Raw genomic sequence first — 10,198 nt, 5'->3', positions numbered from 1 at the left:
GCCTTCGGCGGCGGCGCTGCCGAGCGAAAGAGGCTGAGGGCTTGCCGCCGCCGCCGCCGCCGCGGCTCCTTCTCTCCCCTCCTCCTTTGTGAGGGGAAGGGAGCGAGTCCATTCCACGGCCTGCGCCCGCTCCGCGCTCCACTCCGGGTTTTTCAGGCGGCCGCGACGGCGCTGGGTAAAATGGCAGTGCTGAGCCTCGTGTCGGAGTGAGGGGGACTCGGAGGAGAGTGGGGCGCTCTAGCTGCTCAGTCCCGCCGCCCGCCCGCCCGCCCGCCCGCTCGCTCGCTCGCCCGCCCGCCCGCCGCCGCGCAGCAGCCTCGGCCCGAGCCGCGGCCGGGGAGGCGAGGCAGGGCGCCCGCCGGAGCGCGTTCCTACTCTGCCTCCCGGCGCCCCGTCCGCCGCCGCCGCGCGCCCTCCAGCCCGCCCGCCCGCCCGCCCGTCCGTCCCGGGTCCCCCTCCCCCCGCTCCCTCCCTCCTTTCCCGCCCCCTCCCCCTCGCCTCCCTCCCTCCCTCCCTCCTCCTTTCTCCGGCAGCAGAAAGCGGAGAGTCACAGCGGGGCCAGGCCCTGGGGAGCGGAGCCTCCACCGCCCCCCTCATTCCCAGGCAAGGGCTTGGGGGGAATGAGCCGGGAGAGCCGGGTCCCGAGCCGCCAGAGCCGGGAGCAGCTGAGCCGCCGGCGCCTCGGCCGCCGCCGCCGCCGCCTCCTCCTCCTCCTCCGCCGCCAGCCCGGAGCCTGAGCCGGCGGGGCGGGGGGGAGAGGAGCGAGCGCAGCGCAGCAGCGGAGCCCCGCGAGGCCCGCCCGGGCGGGTGGGGAGGGCAGCCCGGGGGACTCGGCCCCGGGGCGGGGTGGGAGGGGGGAGAAGACGAAGACAGGGCCGGGTCTCTCCGCGGACGAGACAGCGGGGATCATGGCCGCGCAGGTCGCCCCCGCCGCCGCCAGCAGCCTGGGCAACCCGCCGCCGCCGCCCTCGGAGCTGAAGAAAGCCGAACAGCAACAGCGGGAGGAGGCGGGGGGCGAGGCGGCGGCGGCGGCGGCGGCAGCAGCGGCGGCCGAGCGCGGGGAAATGAAGGCAGCCGCCGGGCAGGAGAGCGAGGGCCCCGCCGTGGGGCCGCCGCAGCCGCTGGGAAAGGAGCTGCAGGACGGGGCCGAGAGCAATGGGGGTGGCGGCGGCGGCGGAGTCGGCGGCGGCGGCGGGCCCGGCGCGGAGCCGGACCTGAAGAACTCGAACGGGAACGCGGGCCCTAGGCCCGCCCTGAACAATAACCTCCCGGAGCCGCCCGGCGGCGGCGGCGGCGGCGGCGGCGGCAGCAGCGACGGGGTGGGGGCGCCTCCTCACTCGGCCGCGGCCGCCCTGCCGCCCCCAGCCTACGGCTTCGGGCAAGCCTACGGCCGGAGCCCGTCTGCCGTCGCCGCCGCGGCGGCCGCCGTCTTCCACCAACAACATGGCGGACAACAAAGCCCTGGCCTGGCAGCGCTGCAGAGCGGCGGCGGCGGCGCGGGCCTGGAGCCCTACGCCGGGCCCCAGCAGAACTCGCACGACCACGGCTTCCCCAACCACCAGTACAACTCCTACTACCCCAACCGCAGCGCCTACCCCCCGCCTCCCCAGGCCTACGCGCTGAGCTCCCCGAGAGGTGGCACTCCGGGCTCCGGCGCGGCGGCGGCCGCCGGCTCCAAGCCGCCTCCCTCCTCCAGCGCCTCTGCCTCCTCGTCGTCTTCGTCCTTCGCTCAGCAGCGCTTCGGGGCCATGGGGGGAGGCGGCCCCTCCGCGGCCGGCGGGGGAACTCCCCAGCCCACCGCCACCCCCACCCTCAACCAACTGCTCACGTCGCCCAGCGCGGCCCGCGGCTACCAGGGCTACCCCGGGGGCGACTACGGCGGCGGGCCCCAGGACGGGGGCGCGGGCAAAGGCCCGGCGGACATGGCCTCGCAGTGCTGGGGGGCTGCGGCGGCGGCGGCGGCGGCGGCGGCAGCGGCCGCCTCGGGAGGGGCCCAACAAAGGAGCCACCACGCGCCCATGAGCCCCGGGAGCAGCGGCGGCGGGGGGCAGGCGCTCGCCCGGACCCCTCAGGTACACGGCCGAGCGGGGAGGGGGGCTGGGGCCGGTGGGTGGGCTGGGTGGCGGCTGCGGGGAGCAGGCCCCGGCCGTGGGCTCCCCTCGGGCTTGGGCCCCCACGGCCGGGGAGCTGCCATTGTCTGGCTCTTCTCTCTTAAAATGGCTGCCTGTCTGCCTTCCTCTCCTTCCCTCGATCGGCCTTTGTGTGGGGCTTTTCCTGGGGTGTCTGTCCGGTTTCTCCTCCTCCGCTGGTCCTTTCGAACTCTGGGGGTCTCCAGGGGGGTGCAGAGCAAAGTGTGCCTGGAAGGGCCAGGCCCGGTCGGGGGGGGTGCTGGGGGTTCAGGTTAGGGGTGTAGGCAGTGTCAGGAACCCGGGAGAAAGAAGCAACGTTTTCTTGCTCACCTGCCGCTCCTCTGTCCCCCCTTGCCTTCCTCTAGGCCGTTCCCCAATATACGCTTTTAAAGAGTGGCCCCTAGGGCTCGGGGGACCTTGGGGGAGAGCTGGGGGCCTGCTTGGGGGCGGCTTGAGGCCGACTGTGGTTCGCTCTGGGCCGCCCGGGCCACCTCTTGCCTCAGTCTCCGGTGGCCCAGTGGCCTGGGCTTCTCTCTGAAGTGCTGGTAAACACAGAGTGATTGGAGTAGTAAGTGCAGATTGCTTTGGTTTGGGATTTGAATTATGGAGGTAAAATCCTTCTGTCAAAGCCAGGAGACAGTTGGTCTTAGGTTGACATCCTATCTGTGATCTGATTGGCTCCCCATCTTCTGCTCTTGGCCATTTATAATTGCCTCTGATGTAATGGTACAACAATCCTGATGAGCTCATAAACTTTTACACTCTGCTTTTCTGCCAGTGATAACCCAAACCTTCGCTGCCGCTATCCGCCTTTTATTCCAGAGCTGAAATTGGCTGTGACCTTGAGGAGGGAGGTTTAAGCAGCAATACTGTATCAGTAGGAGCAGAGTCCCAGACAGGCTGCCCTTGTTACATTGTGCCTGAAACAAAAGAGGAGGCCATGGCATTTTGCTTGCTGCACCTTGGATTTATTTTGCTTGTTATGTTTTATGCAGTCTGAAATAGATTCTGTGTTGTTGGAACAGTAGCTGAGTTTTTCTCTACAATGGGTTTGCTGTTTGTTTTCGTTTTTGTTGCTTTCCTGATGGTATAAATGAGTTCTTTGATGGCGCTGAAGATACATTTGTCTTGAGTAGTTTTTGACACTGTTCACTTACACTGTTCAGTTACAGAACTGAAATTATTTTACTGGCTATTTTTTTATTAAATGCAAATGTGGGATCTGTAGGGAAGATGATGATTTTTGTTAATATTTTGCTGAGAGTTGGGAGTGGTCTGATAATTTGATATTAGGTTCAAGAGTTCTGCAAGGCTTGTCTCTTTGTTTACATGTTGAGTCTTGTTAACACTTCCTTTTGTTAATTGAACTTGGGAACAGCTCAATTGAAGGAGGGGATGCTGATGGCCTTCTTGGTACAGGGAGAGAGGTTTTTCTCCTAAAGGCTTGGTTTAGGATGTTTCTGAATTGTTTATGGAATATCTGTGTTTTGTCATCAGTTACTTGAGAGCTTTAAAACTTAAAAACAGAGACTTGCAAATATTTTTCTTTGTATCTTGAGTTGCGTGATCCCCCCCCCCCCCAGGTGTAAAGATGACCACCGTGACACTCACAACTGCAGCTTTGCCACCGTCCACGCCTTGTGTACATTGTGTCTTCTTTTCCTTTGCTTTCCTCTCTGGGTGCTTTCCTCACAATTCTCAGATCCCCTCTGGAGTCATCTTTTCAAAGAGGGCAGCAGCCCCTCCCCACCCCCCAGGTTCCTTGTGTCCCCTCCCTGTCCTCCACCTATTTTTGTACTCTTGTGTTGAGCTGGGAACTTTGAGAATAGTCTTTATTTTTTTTTATTTTTTATTTTTGGAGACAGGGTCTCTATGTGTAGCCCTGGCTGTCCTGGAACTCACTCTGTAGACCAGGCTGGCCTCGAACTCAGAAATCCGCCTGCCTCTGCCTCTCGAGTGCTGGGATTAAAGGTGTGTGCCATGAGAATAGTCTTGTAAAGCAACTCTTCTGTGATGTTCTAATCTTCCCTGATGTTCTTCTTCTGTGTGAGAATGGGCAAATATTTATTTTCTTCCCCTGCTGTCTGGGGGATAAGTTCTGACTTAAAAGACAATGTATACACATGCCCAGTCATCCTGTTTATGTGTATATTCTCTCACTTTTGTTTTGACTAAGACATTTACGTTTCTTGAGAACTATTATTAAAGTAATCTGGAGTTTGTGTGTGTGTTTCTTTTGAGTCAGGGTCTCATGTACCCTAGGATATTCTGGATATTCTGGGACTCACAATGTCTCCGTAGCTGTCTCAGCCTCCCAAATGCTAGGATTACAGGCAGGAGCCATGTTTTGCTGATATTTTAATCAACTTTTGTGGTACAGTAATTTCTGGGTTTGGTCATTAAATAGTTGTGCATTCCCTATGTGTTTGGGAACTATCTATATGTTTTTGTCCAGGGGACACAAGAATGGGTGAAGTACTTGTTTAGAATTCTCAGTGTGCTGCTGGATGACTTGGGCGGGGGCCGGAGTGTGTGGGTTTTTCTCTGTCACCACCCTCCAGCACTGACCAAATCGATTTCTATTCAATTTCATTTCAGTTCTGAGATTCAGGGAATGAGCTGGAGAGCAGTGACTTGTGGAAGAGATAGTACAACTTTAGTTTTGTAAGGTTCAGGTGTGTGTAGCAGCCCAAGTGTCTTAATAGTGGTCTCTAGGGAGTCCGGCTTTGCTCTGAGATTCTCTTGCTACTTGAGGATAAACCTGCCATACCTTTTGAAGTTTGAGGCTGGTTTTGAACTCAAGGATAACTTTGAATTCTTGTTCCTCCTGCCTCTACCCCTGAAATTCTGGAATCTATGTGTGCACGCATTACCACTCCTGTTTTGTTTTGTTTTTGTAGATTTTTAAAATTTATGTGAATGTGTTTCTGCACCTACATGAGTTTATGTGCACCAGATGTGTGCAGGTGACAGAAGTGGCCAGAAGGTGTCTGATTTCCTGAAACCGTTACGGACTGTTGTGAGCTGCCTGCCGTGGGTGCTGGGAACCGAACGAACCCAAGTTCTCCGAAGGAGCAGTAATTGGTCTTAACTGTACTCAGCTGTCTGTCTGTACAGCCCTAGGCCAGGGGCTTTCTGTAGTGCTGGGAGTTGAGCCTGACGTCACACAAGATAGTTAGCTAGGTCTGTCAATGAGGCTCCGCTCCTAATCGCCAGTCAACCCAGGCAGGAATGGAAGAGGTTTTCTGGGAGTGTGTGTGTGTGTGTGTGTGTGTGTGTGTGTGTGTGTGTATTTAATGGCTGGTGTGGTAACTCTTGGGAGGCAGAGGCAGGTGGATCTCTTGAGTTCTAGGCCAGCCAGAGCTGCATAATGAGACCCAGTCTGGAAACAACAGGTATTTTCCTTCTAATGGGTGATTAGGTAAGATGGTGCTGATGTTTGACTTTGCTATTATGAATAAAGATTAGTGTGTGTTTTTCACAGGAATTGGGACAATCACAGTGAAAGTTTTCCTTCATCCCTTTAATCACCAGTAGCATGTTTCAAGGGCTCGGGTGGTACGATGACACGGTGTTAGGACACCTGTGTGCGTGGCTTATGTAAAGCTTTTCCTGTGGGTCACTTTTAACAGGAACACCCGAGAGTAGTACTAGTTTATCATAGTGAAAATGCAAAATGCAGCCTGGTGAGGTCGTGTGTGTGTGTGTGTGTGTGTGTGGGGTGGAGAGAGAAGGGACAGAAGTTTGAGGCCAGCTTGAGCCACAGAGAGCCCATTACAAAACCGAGCAGAACTGTAGCGAGAGGAGTTCTGGATTTGGCTGCAGATACATGGCTGTTCTGTTTCTACTGTGCACTATTAGCTGAGATTCCAGAGCTCGGGAAACAGACGCAGGACTCCTGCCTTCTGGCAGATGCTCTGGTACTTTTTTTTATGGTTGCAGCACCCACCCTTCATGTTATAATATCTGATGAGCAGAACCTGCTGTAACCTTCATGTATGTGTTGGATCAATTTGTATAGGTGTGTGTCAGCTACAATGGGTGTTTCACATGGCAGTTGGTGAACTTTGTAAAATGTGGGAGTAGGCTAACGAATGGACTGGGTCCTTTCCTGTTCTCACCTCCTGAAGAGTGTATTGATTTGCTTAAAATCTTCTAAGTTTTAGAAGCAATGGCAGCATGAAGATGTTTACTACATTATGGTATTTGAGAGCCAGCAATGAGGATTGACACCTGGATTCCTGTATTCACAAGGAAGACCATACATTTAAGGCTAACCTAGGTTACATAGTGAATCCCAGGCCAGCCTGGACTACCTAGAGAAACCCAGTACTCAGTACCCAGGAGGGAAAGAGATGGTGGCACATACTTGTAATCCCAGTTAGGGAGGCGAAGGAAGCCTGAAGATGTCCTGACTTTTGAGGTAGCCAGAGCTATGCATAGCAAGACCCTGTATCAAACCAGTGAAGTATACAGAATACATTGATAAGTGAATGGTATTCTTCTAGTGAACTGTGTTTCTTTGAGCTTTGAAAGAGATCCTTAATTCCATCCCCTCTTTTATTTTATTTTTTTGAATTATTTTTTTTCGAGACAGGGTTTCTCTGTATAGCCCTGGGTGTCCTGGAACTCACTTTGTAGACCAGGCTGGCCTCAAACCCAGAAATCCGCCTGCCTCTGCCTCCCGAGTTCTGGGATTAAAGGCATGCACCACCACGCCCGGCATAATCTTTATTCTTAAGTAGCCCCCTACCCACCTCCACGCCTGGTGTGTGTGTGTGTGTGTGTGTGTGTGTATTTGTTTTTGAGATATGGTCCTGATGTGTGTAGCTCAGATTGGCTTTCCAACTCTTATTAATCTTTCTTCCCCTAAGCTTAAGGAACTCAAAGCTGTTTCCTGGCATTTGCAGGGACAAGCTTGGAGAAGTTCAATGTTACAGAGAAAAAACTGTATCAAAAAACTGTTCATCTGTTCATTAGTTATTTCACCTGGTTGGAGGTTTCAAAACAGTAAAGGTATTGAAATACTTAAGTAGGACTTGAAAATAGTTGCTTTAGCATCCCCAGGAGGTTTGCCACTGGGGTGGGATAGGAAGGAGGTATTGATACAATTTAACATCAGCATGCTGCTTTGAGGCCGGCTGGGTGGTGAGGGAGTCGGGAGAGGTAGCATTTACCTCTTGAGACTCTGTGTTTGGGCAGGTCTAGGTCTGGTTTGGGCGGTTGGTTGTAATCTGAATGCCTGGACTTGCCCGGTAAGTTTTGCTGAGAGAAACAAAAGTTCTGAGCCTGGAACAGGAAAAACCAAGGGTAATTCTTTAGATTGCCTTCCTCCTACTCTGGTTTAAAGAACTACATGTATACCTTGCTGTAGTCCTGGAAGTGGGTGTCTCCCCCCAGCACACCTGAATTTCTCGTTTTTTTTTTTCTTTTAGTAGTTTAAAAGTGTAATTTCTGCATATTGGAGCTGTGCTGGTGGGAAGCTTGCCTCTGTAGAGGAGGAACACAGGTAGAAGAAACAGTGTTTGATAATTCTCTGCTTGACACAGCAGCTTCTTCCTCTGAAGGAACCGAGTGTCTGGGAGCTTTGTGTAAATACTTGCTGAGTTGTCAATATGTACCCAGGAGGTTTCTGTTCTAAGATGGAAACAGCTCTATAGAGTGTTTGACAGGCAAATTAATACACATTTTTCAGGCAAAGATAATGCTAGGCACCTTACAAGGTAGAAGAAGGGGTAGAGAAGGGATAGAGAAGAAGGTAGCATGCAGCATGTGTGCAGGACTGAGAGGTTTGCAAAGGATCTGAAAGAGCTACAAGGAAAGTTCTGATGAGTTGAAGACCTGAAACTTTGTTAAAAGTCAGTTGCAGTTATATAGAGAAGCCTAGAGAAGTTTGGAAAGATGGCCTTAAGTTTCAGTAGTGAAGTAAGTTAAGTGTGCTTGGCTTGGAATACTTTGAGTTAAAGCCTTGTTCTTTGGCTAAGGATTTGTAGTTTGGCATGAGATCTTGGATTGGATTTACATTTCTGGAATACCAGAAAGATACTGAAGGTTCACTGTTAGCCTTCCTCTCTTGTTCAGCTGTGTATTATAAACCTCCTTGCTCAAGAGCCAGGCGTGTTTATCCAGTTTTTTTTGTTTTGTTTTTGGTTTGGTTTTGTTTTGTTTTGTTTTTTTTGGTTTTTCGAGACAGGTTTTTCTGTGTAGCCCTGGCTGTCCTGGATGGAACTCACTCTGTAGACCAGGCTGTCCTCGAACTCAGAAATCCTCCTGCCTCTGCCTCCCAAGTACTGGGATTAAAGGCATGTGCTACCACTGCCCGGTGTTTATCCAGTTTTTACAGGACTGCTCTGTAATACACATGCTAAAGGTCTTCTCATCTCCCCAGTTCTGGGTCAGTCAGCTGACTAGATCCTATTTCAAGGTTACCTGGGTAAAGTTTGGAAATTTCCATTTTATATTAATATTTCTCGATTTGATCCTTCAGTGATAACTTTATTTCTTTTTTTTTTTTTTTTTAAGATTTATTTATTATTGTACGTAAGTACACTGTTGCTGTCTTCAGACACACTAGCAGAGGGCATCAGATCTTATTATGGGTGGTTGTGAGCTACCATGTGGTTTCTGGGATTTGAACTCAGGACCTTCAGAAGAGCAGTCAGTGCTCTTACTCACTGAGCCAACTGGCCAGCCTGATAACCTTTTTATGGAGAAGGAAGAACTTGATTTGGTAGCCTTGTGAAATGACCAGAATCATCTTGTCATTGTTTTTTAAGACCAAATCCAGGGAGCTGGGTGTGGTGCCCCACACCTATAATTCCAAATTTGGAAGGCAGAGGCAGGTGGATCTCTGCCTTTAAGGCCAGCCAGGGCTACACAGTGAGGCCCTGTTTTACTACTACCCTCACGCCCCTGCCCCCCAAATAAGGAACTAGGTCCACTGACTGTCACAAAAAAGGTGTTTCTCTTATTTTTTAGTTTTGTTTTAAAGGTATTCTGTGAGAGCCCACTTGATTTAGTTTACATAATGGCGGGGACTATGAATGTGATTACTTCCGTGACAGTCAGTTTTTGGTTCAGCTTTGTTAAAGAGGCTATCAGGTTTTAAAACAAAAGTAAGAAAAAAGAGACTTGGGGTGCCATTGACTTTGATTGCCCAGTATTGTTAAGGTCTTTCCCATTACAAAGGATAAAGTTAATAGAACAGGGCTGGCGAAATGGCTCAGCAGTTAAGAGAACTGACTGCTCTTCTGAAGGACCTGAGTTCAAATCCCAGCAACCACATGGTGACTCACAACCACCTGTAATGAGATCTTATGCCCTCTTCTGGAGTGTCTGAAGACAGCTACAGTGTACCTATATGTAATAAATAAATAAATCTTAAAAAAAAAAAAAAAAAGTTATTAGAACTACAGTCTTGTTGCTGTGAGCATCATTTCCAGATTAGAAGATCTGGAGATTCCAGTGGGGGTGAGGAATGAGCCCAAATATTTAATGCTGACTAGGTGTACTAGGAAAGGATTTAGATTTAAAAGGTAGAAGACAGGGCCAGGTGTGAAGGTGAGGTGTATATACCTGTAATCCCAGCACTTGGGGGTTGGGATTTGGAGGCTTGAAACAAGAGAACCACTTCAAGTTCAAGCCAGCCTGTGGCACGTAGAAATCTGTTTCAACCCCACTCACTCCCTAGAAAAAAGATCGAGGCAGTATCTGCTGTAAAGGAATTGAGTTCTCTTGAACTGTGTGCACAGATCCAGAAAACTTGGCAAAGTGGTTTGCTGTGGATGTATACCCAGGTCAGGACTGTAGGTTAGAGCCAGGGGGTGGCACACACCTAGCACTTGGGAGGCAGCCTAGGCAGGTGGATCTGTGTGCCTTCAAGAGGCCATCTTGGTCTACAGAGCTAGTTCTAGAATGGCCAAGGCTGCCAGAAATTTTGTCTTGAGAAAAAAAGTATCCAGGCTGAAGGGAATCAGAAGTGAGGGGGAGTCAGAACTGAGCAGGCTTAGAGAGGCAGCGCAGTTTAGATGGGTAGCATTTGTCAAGCTAAATTTTTTTTTTTTTTTTTT

At 51.7% G+C, this 10,198-nt stretch overlaps 1 protein-coding gene across 1 annotated transcript in view; it reads left to right on the top strand.

The window, feature by feature from the left end:
• The first annotated feature begins 844 nt into the window (after nt 1-844).
• Nucleotides 845-10,198, top strand: part of Arid1a (AT-rich interaction domain 1A) — a 77,141-nt gene continuing 67,787 nt past the window's right edge. Inside the window, exon 1 of the mRNA XM_029540217.1 lies at nt 845-2,072. Coding sequence (XP_029396077.1) covers nt 909-2,072 — 1,164 coding nt within the window. The 5' untranslated portion in view covers nt 845-908. The remainder of the gene's footprint in view (nt 2,073-10,198) is intronic.

The sequence above is a fragment of the Mus pahari genome, chromosome 6 (genome assembly GCF_900095145.1).
Source record: "Mus pahari chromosome 6, PAHARI_EIJ_v1.1, whole genome shotgun sequence".
Classification (NCBI taxonomy): Eukaryota; Metazoa; Chordata; class Mammalia; order Rodentia; family Muridae; genus Mus; species Mus pahari.
Note: the sequence above shows the minus strand (reverse complement) of the source record. Positions and strands in the feature narration are given on the sequence as shown.